This window comes from Phocoena phocoena, chromosome 16 (assembly GCF_963924675.1).
Source record: "Phocoena phocoena chromosome 16, mPhoPho1.1, whole genome shotgun sequence".
Taxonomy (NCBI): domain Eukaryota; kingdom Metazoa; phylum Chordata; class Mammalia; order Artiodactyla; family Phocoenidae; genus Phocoena; species Phocoena phocoena.
Genome location: NC_089234.1, coordinates 58,431,634 through 58,452,407, shown reverse-complemented (window position 1 = coordinate 58,452,407; position 20,774 = coordinate 58,431,634). Strand labels below are relative to the sequence as shown.

Sequence of the window (20,774 nt, the reverse complement as noted above, 5' to 3'; positions counted from 1 at the left end):
GTAGCAGCGCTAACTTGTATCTACTGAAATCCCTATTTTGAAAATTTCAAGATTTCTGTTGATTATATAGAGTATTTTTCTAAACTACAGCTCTATAAATTATTGGCCTGTTTTTATTACAAACCTGTTACTTGAAAAAAAATTTTTTTATAACAGTTTTGTTTTGGTGATGTGATGGTCTGGAACATGTGGCCTAGCAAAGGATATAAATCTAGAAAGAAAAATTATGGTTGGCATCAATTTTAAGTCTGTGCACTCTAAGCACAAATCCTAAATTGTTTAAATTTTAAATATTTACTTAAAGAAAAACAAGAAACCATTCAAAAATGGAATTAATTTAAATTGTGAATTTGCCTCAGTTAAAAGCTGATGGTTTTTTGTGTATTCTTTGTAAAATTAAGAATATGGAAGTTCTACTGTCCACATCACAATTCTCTTGTGTTGCATTTTAAAGTAAAACACACATACAACATACACATTTGGAATGAGGCCAGATTTAGACTCTGGGGCATACTGTTCTGTACCTTAAATTACAATCAGATGTATTTTAGCACAGATCAAATTTTCAGTCTGAAGTTGGTGAGAAGCCTAATTATTTGACCAGGTTACTATTTATGTAAACATTCTATGGCTGTCTGTGGTTAATCCACAGCTGGCAGAATGCTAGCTCTGGGAGGTTTTTATTTCATGCTGAAACAGTTTGGGGAGAAACAGGGGAGAGGGGGGAGCTTTAAACTCTCCTCATAAATGAAAAGACTAAAAAGCAAGTACATACATATTACTATGGAGACAAGATGCTATAGAAACTGTTCATTTTAATTCTCCAAGTGACATAAATAGCAAAGCAGCTTGGATGCTCATAGTTTGCAAGTGACATGGTATTTGGTTTAAAAAGTAAGATGAAAACATTAAATGATGTTACCTAAGACTAAGACTTGTTTCCTTTTAGAACAGTTGAATATTGGTAAAGAATTAATGGCTTAGAATTTTTAAATGATGAGAAAATTTTATGTTACTGTGATAGGAGAACGTTTTTATTAGAATTTCATTAGCAGTACTTTAGTAAGAGACAATTATAGTATAAAATTCTCTTAATATTTCAGAATTTGTAAGCGCAAGAAACCCTTCAAAGGTGGATCCCAGTACACATGACTCCTGCCAGAAAATTAATTTTTTAGTGTTCTTTTAATATTCATTTTGAAGTTTGAAAATAATAGAAAAAAAATCTTGTTTCTCTTTAAACTCTTTGAGTTTGCAAGATAGAAGTGGTTAGTCCCTCAGTTACAAGTGAATATTTCAATAGCTCTTTTGTAACTTTTAAAAGAAGTTTCCTTTACACTTTGATGGTTATTTCTAACATAAGGTAGCTCTTCTCCTCTTCTCGTTCCCATTTCCCTACTTCCTCTGGTTCCTTGCTCTAATTATCCTCCCTCTCTTGCTTTTTCATTCTTCTATTTCTCCAGTAGATCCTTCATTGAAGAGCAGAAATGCTTAAACTTTCCCTGTTCTTAAAAACAACTCTCCTACTCCCCTTCTGCCACTAAAATTATCTTTTTGCTCTTTTCTTCTCTGTTATCTACTAAAACTAGGGTAATTATCTCTGGAGTCACTTGAATTCAAACTCCATCACACATAAGCTGTAGGATCTGGGAAACCTTTCTTAACTTTCCTATCTTGCCTTCTTTATTCATAAAAAGAGAATAATAACAGTATCCACCTCATAGGTTTATGTAAGGAAAAAATGATAACTAAGTTGATATACATAGAGCTTTTAGTATAGTGCCTGGATTGTAAGAATTGCTCAGTGAATTTTAGATGATTCTATTATTATTCACTGATAAAACTCCCCAAATAATTTATCTTTACCCTTACTTTCTCACCATTCCTTTTTAAACAACTATCTGTTTTTACCTTCATACCTTAAGTACTTTCTCCTAACCATCAAATCCTGTGAATTTGGCTCAGTCCTTTCCTCTCTACCCATTGATAGCTTCGGTGCCTTTAAGTATCTTCTTAAAGTTTCCCTTGTTGGGTTTCTCTGTCATGGCTTCTGTTCTTCTTGTGTGCCTTCCTCTTGTACTCTACTTTTTTCCTTTCCTCTGTCCCCTGATTTTGGTTCTCCTCTATTCTGTCCTTTGCCCTCTTCTTTTTCTACCTTTTCTTTCTTGGTAATTACAACTCCTCTTTTACCATCACCTTCTTCCATGGCCGTTCTCCTGAGTCCAGCTTTCTGATATATTTGGAAGTCCCTTAACACCTCAAATGTATTATGACCACAACTAAACACTCTCTTTGACGTCTAAGCCAGGTCTTGTTCTGTATTTTTGTATTTTTTTCTTTGTTTTTTTGTTTTTTGGCCATGCCATGCAGCATGTGGCATCTTAGTTCCCTGACCAGGGATCTAACCTGTGCCCCTGCATTGGAAGCACAGAGTCCTAACCACTGGACCACCAGGGAATTCCTGGATTTTTCTATTTCTATTAATAGTAGAACCAGATTTTAAATCTTAGTAATCTTTTGACTCTTTTTTCTTTGTCTCCCACATCTTAAACAATTGCTAAGTCCAGTATGTAATACTCCCAGTATGATTTCCTTTTACAAAGCCGAAAGCAGGCTTTTATTGACTGTTGCTGTCAGAGTAACCTTCCCTTGAATTCTCCTATTAAGCTTGTTATTCCTTTCTTTCAAGGAAAACTTCATTACCCTTCATTCATCCCCACTCACCTAATAGACTCCTGAACTGCCACTCAAGGCCCTTCGTGTTCTTAACTCAGCTGGGCTTTCAAACTTTTATCTTCTTTTGCCCTTTGTGTACTCCTTCATTTCCTTGCACATCATCCAAACCAGATTTCCATATAAGCATCCATGTCTTTGCTTATACTTTCTTGCATCTAGAAAGCGTAAATGTATATTTTAAAAGACTTACTAATGTTCAAGATAAATAGTATTTTTAAATATAGCTTTCCTGACAATAAGAATCCAAACTGTTTGTAAGAAGCTGTAAGGATCTAATCTGCCTTCATTACTATTTGTCTGATTTAAAAGTAATTATTGTCCTGAATGAGACCTTTCAAATATTTTTTCTTATGTAGATTCCTAGAATTCTTTCAGTATTGAATATAGAAATCTAATATGAAATAAATAATGTCTTATTCTCTAATGTAATGGCATATATCAAGCATATAGTACTCATGTGATAAACTTTTCTCCTAATCAAATTCTTTTTTCTGCCTTGCATTTTATAATTGTATTTTTAAGGTTTACATTATATAGGCTTTTGTATTTTGTATAGGTTTCTTTTTATTCTTACTGAGAGTGACTCTGTGGAGATAGCATTTCTAATTTCCCTTCCCCTTTTTCTTTATCCAGGGTTTTTTCTCACAGTTTCCCCAGAGTCAGTTTTAAAAGTGGCTCACCATGCTTCTGAAAACAACAGAATTTTCACTTTGAATCTGTCTGCACCATTTATTAGTCAGTTCTACAAGGAATCATTGATGAAAGTTATGCCTTATGTTGACATACTCTTTGGAAATGAGACGGTGAGTAATTTTTTTTTTAAAGTACCTGGTTGTTTTGGTTTCTCTTTGTGTATATGTTTAGAAATATATAAATAAAAACTGTGTACTTGAGAATTAAGTAAAACTGCCTCAGTTTGGACCACTCTAACTCAGTATTTTTAGTATTTCCTTCAGAATATACTAATTTCTTACACAGTAAAAAATTAGTCTTTTAAAGGATTAGGTTATTCAGGTTTATAATTTACATGTAGTAAAATTCACTCTTCTTATACATTTCTGTGAGCTTTTGCAAATGCGTACCTGTCATATGACTGTGACCACAAGCAGGATAAAAAACATTTTCATCACATTTATCAGTCAACCCTTGCCCTCATCCTTAGCCCTTAACATCAACCTCAAATAACCTTAATTAAAAAGAAAATGAGGAGGAGTCTTAACAAAAATAAAAAGCATTGGAGAGCACACAGAAAACTCTTTAATAAGAGCTCACATTTGTAAAACATATGTAAAAAAGATGGAAAGCATTTATAGAACCAGGGAACAATGCTAAAAGTTTGGCAGAGACATTGAAGAATAGAAAAGAATAGAGGCCCAAGAATAATTAGGTTTGCAGAAAATGCTGATGATATCAAAATGGTCTTCATTGTTTAAAAAAACTCCAAAAGTACAGTCAACAGAAAAAGTAATTGGACTTCATCAAAATTAAAAACTTTTGTGCATCAAAGGACACTATCAGGAAAGTGAAAAGACAACCCATGGATGGTAGAAAATATTTGCAAATAATATATCAGTTCAGGGGTTAGTATCCAGAATATATATCTTAACAACTCAAATACATCTCAACAAGAAGAAAACAACCTAATCTATGGGCTTCCCTGGTGGCACAGTGGCTGAGAGTCTGCCTGCCGATGCAGGGGACGCGGGTTCGTGCCCCGGTCTGGGAGGATCCCACGTGCCGCGGAGCAGCTGGGCCCGTGAGCCATGGCCGCTGAGCCTGCGCGTCCGGAGCCTGTGCTCCGCAACGGGAGAGGCCACAGCAGTGAGAGGCCCGCGTACCAAAAAAAATAAAATAAAATAAAATAAATAATAAAAAAAAAAAAAAACCTAATCTAAAAATGGTCAAAGGACTTAAATAAATATTTCTTCAAAGAAGATATATCAATACAAAGGGCCAATAAGCATGTGAAAAGATGCTCACCATCAGTAATCATTAGAGAAATGCTTATGAAACCAAAGTAAGATATTACTTGACACCCAGTAGGATGGCTGTTTTCAAAATTAAAAAATGATAAAAAGTACTGGAAAGGATGTGGAGAAATGGGAACTCTTGTGCATAGCTGCTGGGAATGTAAAATGGTGCAGCTGCTGTGGAAAACAATTTGGTGGTTGTTCATAAAGTTAAAAAGAGAATTATTACCATATGATCCAGCAATTCCACTTCTAGGTATAACCAAAAAACCTTCAAAGCAGGGATTCAAATGCTTTTACACCAATGTTTAGCAGCATTATTCACAGTAGCCGCAAGTTGGAAACAAACCAAATGTTCTTCAACAGATGAATAGATAAATAAAATCTGGTATATACATACAATGGAATATCATTCAGCCTTTAAAAGGAATGAATTCTGTTACATGGTACAATATGAATGAATCTTGAAAACATTATGTTAAGTGAAATAAGGCAGATACAAGCAGACACCTATTGGGTTTTCCTGTAAGGATTCCTCTGAAATGAAGCATCTGGAATAGAAAAACTCATAAAGAAGGACAGCAGAATAGTGGTTACTAGGCACTGGGGGAAAAGGGGAGTTGGGAGTTATTTAATGAGTACAAAGCTTCTATTTGGGATGAAAAAAAGTTCTGGAAATGGATAGTGGTGATGATTGCACAACATTGTGAATATATTTAATGTCAGTGAATTTAACACTTAAAATTGTTAAAGTGGTAAAATTTTACTTTATGTATATTTTACCACAATTTTAAAAATTGATTGATTCTACAAATTGGTAAAGTTTGACTAGAACTTAGTACTGTATAGATTATTAAAGAAATTATTTTTCCCTACCTAGAAGAGGAAGTAGTAAAATTACAAGCTACTACCTGGTTACAAGTCATGTCAGGATAACTTTTTACTTTTTTTTGTATGATTGCTATTCATATGAATTCAACAGATATGTAGTACCTATTATGGCAGACCAATAAACAGTAGATGTATAGTATATTTGAGATGATTTGTCATAATATGGATTATAGAATAATAAATATTGGGTACAGGGCAATTAGATATATTTGATAGTTTACTGAACCAGTCTCAAAAAGTCCTCCGATAAATTAATAGATTTCTAGTGATATGCTTCAGTGTTTGCTCAAGTAAACTATCAGTGATTCAGATAAAGCTGTATTTGTAGATAAGGCAAACGCACAGAATGTAAATAATGCAACACGTTAATAGATACCAAGTAAATTGAATGTCAAAATGAGACTTTAAACAATTTTAATAGTTTGGAAATACCAATTAAGTGATGAAATTTAATGAGGATAAATAAAATGATACCATATTTGATTATAAAAAAGCAAATATGTTATTATGAGCTTTATCTCTTTAATCTCATATTTCATTGTTCTCCTTGAATACTCAAGTAATAATAAACTATCTTCGGTTCTCTAGGAAAACAAGGGACATTTCATTTCTAAATTGCAATGAAGTATGAAATATATTTCTCAGGGAATACATACAGGATTGCTTTGTCCTTCTCCCCGTTTCTCCCTCAAAAGAAAAAACAAAAAAAAAAAAAAGAAAAAAACAAATCTACTGTGCTTAATATAAATTCTCAAAATGTCAGCACTTAGCTAAAACCAAACACACTTGACTCTTATTTTCTGCCTAGTGCCACTTTCCTTTTCATAGGATTGTGTACTACTAATGATGTTTTAAAGCTTTTCTGATAACCTCAGAAAGTATATTTTAAAAAAAGAAGAAGAACTTGTCCACCAAGGCTATCTCTTCACAGATAATGAAGGACAGTGATCCTTGTAAGACAAGAAATAAATGAGATGAGCCCTATGATTAACCCAACTTAACACTTGAAGAGAATTTCTAGGCCATTGCACAGAGGAGAACCCATGTAGAGCTTGGCAGTCTCTTTGAATTGAAGAGATGGAGCTGGAAGTTCAGGAAATCTAACAGCTAGCCAGCTGGAGTTTGCAATTCATAGTACCCAAAAGGAAAGAGCTGCATAGAGAGAGAACACAGGAGATTTGCAGAGTCCCACCCAAGTCTTTCAGCTGAGTACTGATCAGCTGTGAGGAAACTAATGAAGGCTGGGAAAAGAACCACCTGAGAAGATACTAGCAAATAATCTTCAGAGTGCACAGAGAGCCTGTAACCATTCTTATTCTACTAGCTAGAGTAGAGAACCTCATAATTCATGAGCTTCAGAGTACTTAGAGCACCACTGGGGCAGAATTAGTCTAGAGTGAGGCTCCTTTTGTCCCTCCTAACAATATTATCCCAATATGCATACAGTGCCTTGTATTGGATTAAAGAAATTCCCTTCTATTCTTAGTAATCTGAGGGCTTTTTATCTGGAATGGATGTTGGATTTTGACATTTTCCCCCTGTGATTTTAGCAAATTCAATCCAGTAATAGGATAATTCATCATGACCAGGACTGTAGGGTTGGTTTACCAATCAATATAATTCACCTTTGTAAAAATAAAAAACATCCCCATCTTAATAGACACAGAAAAAAACCTATGTCAGAATCCAACATGCATTCCTGATAAAAAGCCCTCAGAGTACTAAGAATAGAATGGAACTTCTTCAACCCAATACAGGACATCCACAAAAAATGTACAGCTAATATCATACTTAATGATTAAAAACTGAATACTTTCCTCTAAGATCAGGGACAAAGCAAGGATGTTCACTCTTTCCACTTTTATTCAGCATTGTACTGGAGGTTCTAGTCAGTGCTAATAAGGTATGAAAATCATTGAGATTAGAAAGGAAGAAGAAAAACTGTCTCTGTTACTAAACACCATGATCATCTTTGTAGAAAAATCTTTTGAAATCTACAAAGAGCTATTACAAATAAAAATGAGTTTAGCAAAGTTGTGGGATACAAGATAAACACGCAAAAACCAGTTGCATTTCTATATAGTAGCAGCAAACACGCAGAAATTGAAATTGAAATTTACTATTTCCATTACTATGAAAAGATATAACATACTTTGGGATAAATCTAATAAAAGATATACAAAACCTGTATACTGAACACTGTAAAACATTGTTGAGAATAATTAAAGAACTAAGTAAATGGAGAGAGAGGGCATGTGCATGGATTTTAACTCTATTGTGAAGATGTCAGGTCTCAAATTGGTCTTTGGATTCAACATAATTTAATTTAAAATTCCAACAGGTTTTTTGTTTGTTCATTTTCTAGAAGTCAACAAGCATATTCTGAAATTAATATGGAAAAACACTGGACTAAAATAGTCAAACCAACTTTGAAAAAAAAAATCAGAGGACCTACACTACATGGTGTCAGGACTTATAAAGCTACAGTAGTCAATACAGTGTGGCAGTGCCCTAAAGATAGGCAAATAGATCCATGGAACAGAGGAGATAGTACAGAAATAGACCAACTGTTGATTCTTTAAAAAAATTTCAGTAGCAATTCTGTAAATAATAGTCTTTTTAACAAATTATGGTATAGCAATTGAATATCCATATCCAAAAAAGCAAAACTTCAGCCCATACAACATGCAACAACTATTTAGGTGTCCAACATTAAAAAGTATGACCATACGAGATATTTGCATGAGCTGCTAGAACTGTCATACACTGCTGGTGAGAATGCAAAATGGTACAACTACTTTGAAAAATAGTTTTCCAGTTTCTTACACAGTTATATATAACCCACCATATGACCTAGTTGTCCCCCCACAAGAGAAATGAAAGTATGTGTACATATAAACACATACACAAATGCTTGTAGGAACTCTTATTTGTAATATCCAAAGTCTAGAAGCAACTCAGTGTGCATCAACTGGTGACGGGATAAGCAAACTGTGGTATATCTATACACTAGAATATTAGTCCATAAAAGAAATGAAGTATTTATACATGCACCAACATGGATGAATGTCAGAAGATTTATACTGAGTGAAAGATGAGCTGCCAGACAAAAAGTACATTCTGTGTAACTCCATTTAAATTAAATTCTAGAGAATTCAAACTGTAGTGACAGAAAGCAGATTCATGGTTGCCTGGGAAGGAGTTGTGCTGTGAGGCAGTGATCACAAATGGACATAACAAAACTTTTGAACGTAATGAATGTGTTCCTTATCTTGATTGTGGCTGTAGTTTCAGGACTTTATGCATGTGTCAAAACTTATCTAATTAGATACTTTAATTTGTGCAGATCATTATATGTGAATTATACCATATAAAGCTTTTTTGAAAGAATATGTACTGTGTGATTCCATTTACATAAGTTTAAAAATGGGGAAAATTAGAGTTGTTCATATAAAAAGCTCTAAAGAACCAATGTTAAATGAAGACACGAGGGACTTCCCTGGTGGTCCATAGAAAGTACTGCTGACCTGTGAAAACCACAGGGGGTTGGGTTTCCACCTCTAAAGGTGATAAAAATTCTGCATATAATTTATAGTCGGCTCCCTGTACTCATGGTTCCACTGCACCTGAGGTTCCAACCAACGGCAGATCCTGTAGTTCTGTAGTATTTACTGTTGAAAAAAATCTGCATATAAGTGGACACGTGCAGTTCAAACTGGTGTTGTTCAAAGGTCAACTGTGCTGAGTTTTTGTTAGGTAGTGTTGAAGGTGTTCTTAGCAGTATTGATATTATTCCTCTCTTAAGTTTCACTTAACTGACTTGCTTGAATAACATGTACTCTCCATTCCCTTGATAAAACATAATAAGTAGTGCCAAGTGAATAAGGAAAAACTATTACGCTATTAGGCTGTTCTCTGATAGACCAACTTCTCTTCCTACAAATTTGCTTTTAATGATTATATAATCTGATAAAATAGAATAGAGTGCAAATAGAGTGAGAATTAGTTTAATGAATTAAGTTTGGGTACAAAACTCAGTAAAGACAAATTGCTTTAAAAAGTTGTTCTTGAATTAGGTGTGGGCATGAAAAGTTTTAAAGATTAAAGGAAGAAGAACCTATAAATAGCTGCACTCAGGAGTACTCCATAGAAGTCTTCAAGTTTTGACTCTCCTTTAAAGAAACTAAAAGTGAAATTCATAAACCGTGAATTATGGATCTGATTCTATAAGAAAGGCTCTAGAATATCAGTCAGCATACACACATTAAAAGTCTTGACCCTACTTTAAATATTAGCAAATGATATATCATTATATATTAATAAAATGTTTATAGACTTTTTAAACTAAATTTTTAAAATTTAATCAATTTGCTGATTTATTAGCTAACTACTGTTCCTTCCATTTCCTTATACGTAAAGTGAAGGATTTGTGTAGAAATACTAGAAGATCTTTTAAATTTTTTGTTAGAGCCTAAAAATGTTTTTTACAAAAACTGTGGATTCATTTTTCTCAGATGTTCTAATAGTCACTAACACTGACCAATTTTACTATAAATCAGCAAGTCCTTGTTCTGAAATCTAGAATAATATAATCCCAAACATTAATTTTAGATAGTTATTCTTTTTTTTTTTTTTTAATATCCAGCTCTTTTTTTTTTTTTTTTAGATGTTGGGGGTAGGAGTTTAGTAATTTATTTATTTATTTTTGCTGTGTTGGGTCTTCGTTTCAGTGCGAGGGCTTTCTCTGGTTGTGGCAAGTGGGGGCCACTCTTCATCACGGTGCGCGGGCCTCTCACTATCGCGGCCTCTCTTGTTGCGGAGCACAAGCTCCAGACGCGCAGGCTCAGTAGTTGTGGCTCACGGGCCTAGTCGCTCCGCAGCATGTGGGATCTTCCCAGACCAGGGCTCAAACCCATGTTCCCTGCATTAGCAGGCAGATTCTCAACCACTGCGCGACCAGGGAAGCCCGATAGTTATTCTTTTCATTGTTAACAGGCTCAACTGTAATGCCTTACAAGCTAGATTTTTTTTTCTCTTCTTTCACCCCTACTGTTTCTTTTTTCTGTTTGATTTGCCCAGGGAAAAGGGTATTCTTCTCTAAGGAATATCTGAAAATATTTGGTTGAGCTCAATCTGAAACAAATTAGAAGTATTCACAGGAATACCGATACTCCATTAATATGATAAAAACAAAGTATAAATTATTAACTGATGTAATTTACTTTTTTCTTTCATCACAGTAAAAAATATATAACAAAATTTACTATTTTTGAGTGTACAATTCATCGGCTTTAAGTACACTGACAGTGTTGTGCAACCATCACCACTGTCTATTCACAGAACTTTTTTATCTTTCCAGAACAGTAGCTTTGTACCCATTCAACAATAACTGCTAATTTCCCTTTCCCCCCAGTGCCTGATAACCACTATTTTACTGGCTTTCTCTATGAATTTGCCTATTCTAGGTACCTCAGAAAGTACCATCACACAATAGTTGTTTGTCTGGCTTATTTCACTGAAGATAATGTTTTCAAGGTTCATCCATGTTGTAGCATGTATCAGAGTTTCCCCTTTGTATATCCATTCATCCATTGATGGATATTCAGTTTGTTTTTACCTTTGACTTTTGTTAATAATGCTGCTGCTGCTGGTATACAAGTATCTGTTCAAGTCCCTGCTTTCAGGTTTTTTGGGTATGTAGAAGTGGAATTGCTGGATCATATGGTAATAATCCTCTTTTTAACTTTTTGAGGAACCACCAAATTGTTTTCCACAGCAGCTGCACCATTTTACAATTCCCACCAGCAATGCACAAGGGTTCCTATTTCTCTACATCCTTGCTAACACTTGCTATTTTCCTTTTTTTTGGCAATAACCATCCTAAGGCGTGTAATATAGCATCTCATTCTGATTTTGATTTGTGTGACTTGCTTTTAACTGAGATTCAGAAACGCATAGTGATAAATTTTCATGTTGGCTCAATTAAAAATTCTTGGTAACCTGTTAAATTGCATTTTATAATTTTAAACTACACATCTGAATTTATTGGTTGTCCTTGTTAAGGTAGTTTTGAAACTACCATAATATATAAATTATTTAAATGTTACATTGTATTTTTAATTTCTTTCTGACATCTTCAAAGTTTAAAGCATTTCCCTTCTGCGACAACCATTTGTTACCTAGACAACCATTTGTTACCTAGACTCAGCTTAAAAAAGGACATTCTACATGCAGGTAATTATATTCATTGATGCCTGCTAATGCAGTCTGCTTTGTAGTCATAATCTAGCAGTACATGACTAAAGAACTTGATTTTTCTTGGTTTTCATTTTTATTAAGAACTTTTTTTGAATAGTGTCATCTTGCAAATGGTTCTTAAGAGTAATACTTTTCAAGGCTCCATAATGGCTAGATAATTAACCTGCCAGGATTAAGTACACTCAACTTTGCTTCAGGATACTTAACTCTCAAACAAGGTCAATTATCTCATGATAATAACTGCTTTGTCAAGAGTTACCACTTAATTCCACAGTGAAACGTCACATTACCAGTACAATGCGCTTTTAAGATAAAGTTTAAACAGTAAAATACAGCTTGAAAATTGGGCAGAAGAATTCGGTTTATTTAATTCATACATATTAAGAATGCTACATTTTAGATAAAACTCTCCCACATAGACCTAGTGTTTGAATCTCACAGACGGTTTCTGTTTATAAAGATTATGTTTATAATCTGTTTCATCCCTCCTTCTGCTGGCATTATTCCCACATTGTACATTTTCTTGCAGGGAAATCCATTTTAAACCTATTGATCCTACAGAGGATTCAGTATGTTAAAAACCTCTAGTGCAGACTAGGAAAATTGAAATTACGGTCTCTTTCCTAAGCGATGATTTAACTTTTTAAAAAAATATCTACCTTATCAATGAATGAATTACAAAGCAATATACAAAATTCTGCAATTTTGTTGTTGTTGTTTCTGTTTTGGCTGAGTAGCTCTTAAATCATATTAGTATAGTGATGTATAGCCAAAAACAGGACAGCTACATGATGCATCGGGACATCCTGAAAGAAACGTATAATTGGCTTTAATTACTTGAATCCATGTTTTCTAAACCTGAGTAATGGCTGTGTCTCCTTATAAGTAAACCCTGATCATCTTTTTACTAAAGCAGATGGATTAGGTTAACTTTTTCTTCTTTTATATAGTTTGCTGGGAGAGGAGGGGGACATTTATTGATATTTATTGTTTACACTCTTAAATCCTTAATCTTTCTAATAGCCGTTGATTCTTTTTAAAATAACAAAAATTAATAATTGGAAAACAGCAATAGTGCTTTAATTGTAAATAACCTTTGGTAAACTCTGTCTTATCTGAAATAGTCTGTCAGTGTCTATACAAAGATGTAATTTGCTGTTTCACTATGAAAATCTGTATAAATCTTTAAATTATGTGCACCAAATATAATAAGTGCTATGAATGCATTCATCTTCGTTCAGATAGTCTCTCTTTAGTTAGGAGACTTACTGTTCTTTATAAAGGTATTATTTTTAATTATGGGAAAAACTTCCTTTCTCTCTCAAGTCTGTACATTTTATCCTCAGGGAATTCCTTTTTGAATTGTTACATCTTTTTGCTAAATCTAATTCCTTAGGATACATGATTTCCAAACATTTTCAGAGAGGCAGGCTGTCACCAGATCCATATTCTGACAGTAGAAGAGATGGTCTTTTCTTTCCTCATATCAAGGTGTTTCCAACATGAATGTAGGGAATAGGGCTATACCTAAAATGGTAATTCTACCCTTGTAATTATACAAAAGTGCCTAGTTTCTTCCAAGGAAAGATGGAAGTCACCTTCCTGAGACTCTTCTTATAGATCTTTCCATTCCTCTCTCTTTACTATAAGCAAACAAAGTGAGAGGAGCCTATGTTACAGATAAAAATCTAAGGTTGTTATAAGATCAGTCCAGGAAAGTAGGAAATGTTTCAGAGAAGATACGTAACCCCTTCAAAAAAATTAAAACTTATGGTGCTCATATAAAATTCTGATGTATTTTCTGCTAAGGATAATGAAATTTCAATTAAGATAGGGCTGTGGCATTGTAAGATTGCTGCTTATCTCCTGGATTCAACTTTCTCCTTTGGGTCTTTCTGATATATTTTGCTCACCTGGAAAAAAAAAAAAATGAGATTCACTGTAGCACAAGGGAGTCTTCTAATGTCAGTGGCATGTTGTAAAGATGTGCTGTGAGAAGGATTTGGAAAGAGCCAAAGACTATTTAACTATAAGCTTTGTGTGTCTCTTCCTTCCTTTCTACTTAACTGTCTCCTTTTCTCTTTCCTTTCTCTCAGTCCCCACCAACATACCCTTCCTTTCTTATTCCTTCATCTCCCTCCCCTTACCAAGCTACATTGCCTCTAAAGATGAAAAGTTTTCAAATCATTCCCAAACTCATCATTGGTTTTTAAAAAAAAAAACCCTGTAATTTCAAATGGTTTGAATTGCTATGGAGATAATCATATTTTATGCAGATGTCTTTCTGTGTTATTCAGTATTTCAATTACTTTTTTTATTTGAATGTTTTAGATACTGTACTATAAATTTGTGACTATTTTAGTATTATTTGTCTAGTATGCCATGATATAAAGGTAATGAGTTAATATTTAAACTTCCTATTTAATGAATTTTAAAATTTTCTTATTACTAAAATTATAATGAAATTGACTTATGCTTGTAAATACAAACTAAATTTATATGACAGAAGAAGGATACCAGGACTATATTTAGAAAATCCGTTTTTTGACTCAGCTTGAATTTTTCTGTGCCTTTCTTCTTTGACATTAGGAGGATAATTGGCAAATTTTAAATAGGTTTTATAGATTAGTTAATAGTATTTTATCAACAGTAATTTCCTAGCTTAGATGATTCTAAAATAGTTATGTAAATGTCCACATTTGGAATGCTCCTAACCTCCTTTTTCTGATCCAGATCCAATCCAGGGTCTCAGTTATCATTTACTTACCATGTTTCCTTAGTTTCTTTAATCTGGAGCAATTTCTTAGTATTTCTTTGTCTTTTATGATTATTACACTTTTGAAAAGTACAGGCCAGTTATTTTGTATTGTATGGAAGGTCCTTCGATGTAGGATTAACTGATATGTTTTCATAATTCTTTTTGAGAAGAATACCTCAAAATGCTGTTGTCTTTTTTCATACATTATATCAAGATATCAGCTTGTCTCATTACTGATGATATTGACATTGATCACTTGGTTAAGAAGATGTTGATCCAGTGTACGCACTTTAAAGTTACCATTTTTCCCTTTTAATTTAATTAATAATTATCTTGGGAAATATTTACAAGAGATTATGTACATATTTTGTGTTTTCAATGTACTTTCACCCACTACTTTTAGCCTTCATTGATAATTCTTGCCTCCAGCACTTACTGCGTGTTTACCAAGTGGTGATTTTTCTATTCCCATCATTTCTTCTACATTATAAAAAATATTTATTTTTTATTATTATTTTCTTATTTTTTGGCTGCATTGCGTCTTAGTTGTGGCACACGGCCTCTTCGTTGCAGTGCACAGACTTCTCTCTAGTTGTGGTGCTTGGGCTCCAGAGTGTGTGGGCTTTGTAGTTGCAGCACGTGGGCTCTCTAGTTGTGGTGCTGGGCTCAGTAGTTGTGGTGTGTGGGCTTAGTTGCCCCACAGCACGTGGGATCTTAGTTCCCCAACCAGGGATCGAACCGGCGTCCCCTGCATTGCAAGATGGATTCTTAACCACCAGACCACCAGGCAAGTCCCTCTTACATTTATTAATTGGAATTCTGTGTAAGGAAGAAATGCTCCCTGTCCACTTATTAATTTATTTGTTTATATCAGTATACTTTATAGATATTTATTCTATGGGCTATAATCCTTTTAAAATCATTACTTGTTTCTCCATTTATCTCAGTTTTGGCCATTAGGAGCTCCCTCATCTTGGCTCCTCTGTTCTTTTGATACGCCCTGATTAATTTTTTAGCACTTCTTTACTTTCTGGCACCACAAGTTGTTCCAAGTTCATATTGTATTTTTGCCTGTCTCAGCCCTGGAATCATCTGTTTCTTCGTAGAGTTCTGGTTCCTTGAAGACTGGTTTATTAGAAATTGTACTTAGAAACCAAGAGCTGGGAACTAGGTGTGCTCAGTGCTACTGGGTATCTTCTGGGCCCTCTCAGCAAACAGACCTAAGAAATATATGTGTGTGTGTGTGTGTATATATATATATATATATATATATATATATATACACACACACACACACATGCACACTTTTATATTTGTCTGTCTACCTACCTACCTACCTACCTACCTAACTAGCTATATTTGTATTAAAAATCATGAGGCTGAAAGGAAAACTCAGATTGCAATCCAGCATCACAAGGTTAAATCTAAACTTTCTTCTTTCCTTATTCATATTTCCTTTCCTTGGCAGTAAGACCTGGCTTTCATTATCTGCAATTTAATGACTCATTTGCTCAAATCTAAAATACCTATAGTTTCAGAATTGCAAAAACACCCTTAGGAGAAGGTTGAGTGTATTTTGTATGCGGGAGGGACATGAATTAGGGGCTAGAAGACGGACTATGATAGACATCCTATAAAATATAGGATTTCTATACTTGATCCCTTTGATCCCTTTCTACTGGTATTTATGACCTCATGTAGTGTTCTCTTTTTGACTGCGGGGCTGGAGCTAGTAACTTATAACAAATAGAATATGGCAAAATTGATGACATGTCATTTCCAAAACTAGATTACAAAAGTTCTATGACTTCTGTCTCATTTTCCCTCTCTTGCTCACTTTCTCTTGAAGCCCCCATATTTTTTTTTTTTAAGAGTTTTTGATGGTGGACCATTTTTAAAGTCTTTATTGAATTTGTTACAGTGTTGCTTCTGTTTTATGTTTTGGTTTTTTGGCCCCGAGGCATGTGGGATCTTAGCTCCCTGACCAGGGATCAAACCCACACCCCTTGCATTGGAAGGTGAAGTCTTAATCACTGGACCACCAGGGAAGTCCCTGGAGCCTTCACTCTTGGGAAAGCAAGCTGCCATGCTTTGAGTTACCCAAAAGAGAGACTCATATGTCAAGAACTGATGTCCCCAAATCAGTAGCCAATGAGGACCTGAGAGTTACATGAATGAGCATAAATGAACTTGGAAGAAAATATTCCCTTAGGGCTTCCCTGGTGGCGCAGTGGTTGAGAATCTGCCTGCTAATGCAGGGGACACGGGTTCGAGCCCTGGTCTGGGAGGATCGCACATGCCGCGGAGCAACTAGCTCCGTGAGCCACAACTACTGAGCCTGCGCGTCTGGAGCCTGTGCTCCGCAACAAGAGAGGCCGCCATAGTGAGAGGCCCGCGCACCGCGATGAAGAGTGGCCCCCGCTTGCCACAACTAGAGAAAGCCCTCGCACAGAAACGAAGACCCAACACAGCCAAAAATAAATTAATTAATTAAAACTCCTACCCCCAAAAAAAAAAAAAAAAAAAAATGTTCCCTTAATCAAACATAGGATGACTGCAGCCCTGCCCTATACTTTGTTAGCAGCCTTGTGAAAGACCTTGATTAAGAGGCACCTAACAAAACCATGCCTAGATTCCTGATCTCTAGAAACTATGAGATAATAAATGTTTGTTGTTTTAACTCACTAAGTTTTGGAGTAATTTGTCATGCAATAATAGATAACTAATACTTGCTGAGAAAAACATATTTATGAACTAGAATTCAGTATTTGTGTACAGTTTTTTTTTAAGCCTATGACACATTTACATGGTTCTAAACATAAGAACTATACAAAAAAATTTCCTCAGAAGTGTCCCAGGACCTCTTCTCTCTCTGCTTCTTTCTTCCTTTGTTTCTTCCCACCTACCCTGTAGATAATCTGATTCACATTCCTATATTTCTCTTAGCACAGATTACCAGCAGAATGTATATTTTTTCATATCTCCTTCTTTGTTACATGAAATATAGCACACTGTAGGTTCTCTTTGCACTTACTTTTTGTTTTTTGGGTTTTTTGTTTGTTTTGCTTAAATATATCTTAGAAATGTTTGTTTGTTTGTTTTGCTTAAATATATCTTAGAATTCATTCCATAAAAGCTCATAGAGATCTTTCTCACCTTTTTCATAGCTGTATTTACCCAACTATGTGAATGTACCATAGTTTATTCAATCACCCTCTTGTTATGGACATGTAGGTTATTTACAGTATTTTGCAGTTAAAAACAATCTTTCAATAAATAACCTTGTGCATGCATGTTTTTATGTTGTTAGAGGTATTTCTTCAGAGTAACTTCCTAGAGGTGGGATTGTTGGGTCACAGAATAAGTGCATGTGTAGTTTTGTTAGATACTGCCAAATTCCTCTCCAGGAAAGATACAGCAGCAGTATATGTGAATGCTTTCATTCCCAACAGCAGTATATGTGAATTTTTTTCTAATGGGGTTATTTTAATGTTTGGATATTAACTATTCTTAAGGCACTGCCAACAAATAGAATTCATTAGAAGTGTCAAATTCTAGCCTTATTTCAAAAACTTGATTGCTGCAAGAATTAAACTGAATTAAGACTATAACATGATTCAGCACCTATTAGCCAATTCATTTTAGCACAGGAAAAATAATCTAAAAAATTTAAAAAGTGATCATTTTTTAAGGTATAGACTGTAAAGACTTCCATCTCATTTTTGCTTGTTTGTCTAAAATCATTCAATGAATATGAATGAATCCTCATCATATAGTTTTATTTTCTGATCATATATATATATATATATATTTTTTTTTTTTTTTTGCGGTACGCGGGCCTCTCACTGTTGTGGCCTCTCCCATTGTGGAGCACAGGCTACGGATGCGCAGGCTCAGCGGCCATGGCTCACGGGCCCAGCCGCTCCGTGGCATGTGGGATCCTCCCAGACCGGGGTACGAACCCGTGTCCCCTGCATTGGCAGGCGGACTCTCAGCCACAGCGCCACCAGGGAAGCCCCTGATCCTATATTTTTATCCAGTGTATTTTTATCCTATTATTTCTCCTACAAATCCCTCTTTCTCCTGCACTACCTAACTACTCATGTTTTCCAGAATGCACCATATTTATTTTTGCCTTCATGTCTTTTCATATTCTAATCCTTCTGTCTTTATCCTTACCCCTCTCCAACTCTGTCTGGCTATCTTCTACTTATCCGTTATATCTCAGTTCATATATTGCTTCCCTCACCTCCTCTCCTTCTCCTCCCCTTCCCCCCCCCATTCACTTAGTCATTTTTTAAATTTGATTTTTTGATATTTTGTGTGTAATTATAAGACTTTTTTCTTAACACTTACATTGTTTAGTAATTACTTGTTAATGTATTTTCTCTTACACTAATGTGTTCCTTCACAGCAGACTTCCATGCAGTATTATAGTCCTACTGCCTAACAAATAATATGTATTTATTAAACATTCAATAAATGAATGAATGAGTTTTTTCCTTTGCTGGGAGATTGAACCTTTGCAAATTACAGAGAATAGTTGTCTTTTTAAATATGATTGTCCTGCTTAATTACCACTTTTGATCTTAGAAAGATTTAGGATTTAAAATTTGATCTTAAATCTGAATCCACCAAACTAAACTTTGTAACTATTTTAGACTGTATGTAACACATTTAAAATATTTTTAGATAATATAATATTATCCTTCAGTTTGACCACGATTTATTGAGAGCATATTCTATATCAGGCACTATGTTCTATATCTGTATTCTAAAATCTTTTTAGAATGTTAACACTGCTGTTACACAGTCACTAACTTATCACCATCTTTTTCCTCTCAACTTTTTTCAAAATAAGAATCTGCAATGTGTTTTCACGTATGGAGTTCAGGTCTGGCTTAGAGGTCCCAGTTCATATGAATTGTTTTAAGAGCCTCAATTTTGTGGTAACCCTGTACTAATTTCACAAGCCCGGGGGACCCTGGTTTCCACCAAAAGTATTTTGTCAGCCCTCTTACTCTCTGGTCTCAATCCATACTGTAGAGAAGGGAGACTAGGGAACTGAAACTTCAGCTCCCTCTTTTCACATTTTGCTATCTAGAAAACAGAAGATTTAAACCTGTCATCTTTTCCTATAGTCAAGAGATGATTGGTTCCTCCTATTTTCAGTTCCTTTTCCGAGGAAGGGTGTGCTAATGTTCTTTCTAAAATATGAATGCTCATGGGATTGATGTTAGATATTTTTAAGCCAAATAGGTATGCTGTCCCCATGACTGTTGTTATAATGTTAAATTACTATTCCTTTTGAACATTATAATGAATAATACATTTTGAGAGGTTATGTGTGTTTTTAGTAACTGACCTGAATAAAACTAAATATTAAGCATGGAAATATTAGTTAATAGAGTGGATGTTAGTACTAATTTATTCATGTTACTACTAATTATTCATATTAAATTAGAATTCTTAATTTCACAAATAGAGTTCTTTTATTACACCATCAAGCCAACTAGGGTTCATAGTTTGTACAAAATTAATTTTTTACAACATGGGGAAACACACGTTTTTCTCTCAGCATGGTATTAATTTAAAAATGACCTCTTCAAGCAGAAGCAAGATGAACTACAATCCTGCAACCTGTGGAACAAAAACCACATTCACAGAATGATAGACAAGATGAAAAGGCAGAGGGCTATGTACCAGATGAAGGAACAAGATAAAATCTGAGAAAAACAGCTAAATGAAGTGGAGATAGGCAACCTTCCAAAAAAGAATTCAGAATAATGATAGTGAACATGAATCCAGGACCTCGGAAAAAGAATAGAAGCAAAGATCGAGAAGATGTAAGAAATGTTTAACAAAGACCTAGAAGAATTAAAGAACAACAAACAGATGAACAATACAGTAGCTGAAATGAAAACTACACTAGAGGAAATCAGTAGCAGAATAACTGAGGCAGAAGAACGGATAAGTGACCTGGAAGACAGAGTGGTGGAATTCACTGCGGCAGAACAGAATAAAGAAAAAAGAGTGAAAAGAAATGAAGACAGCCTAAGAGACCTCTGGGACAACATTAAATGTAACAACATTCACATTATAGTGGTCTGAGAAGAAGAGAGAGAGAAAGGACGTGAGAAAATATTTGAAGACATTATAGT

The 20,774-nt window shown here is 34.6% G+C and overlaps 1 protein-coding gene across 1 annotated transcript in view; it reads left to right on the top strand.

Moving 5' to 3' along the window:
• Positions 1–20,774, top strand: part of ADK (adenosine kinase) — a 451,605-nt gene that overhangs the window by 300,996 nt on the left and 129,835 nt on the right. Inside the window, exon 6 of the mRNA XM_065893758.1 lies at positions 3,370–3,539. Coding sequence (XP_065749830.1) covers positions 3,370–3,539 — 170 coding nt within the window. The remainder of the gene's footprint in view (positions 1–3,369; positions 3,540–20,774) is intronic.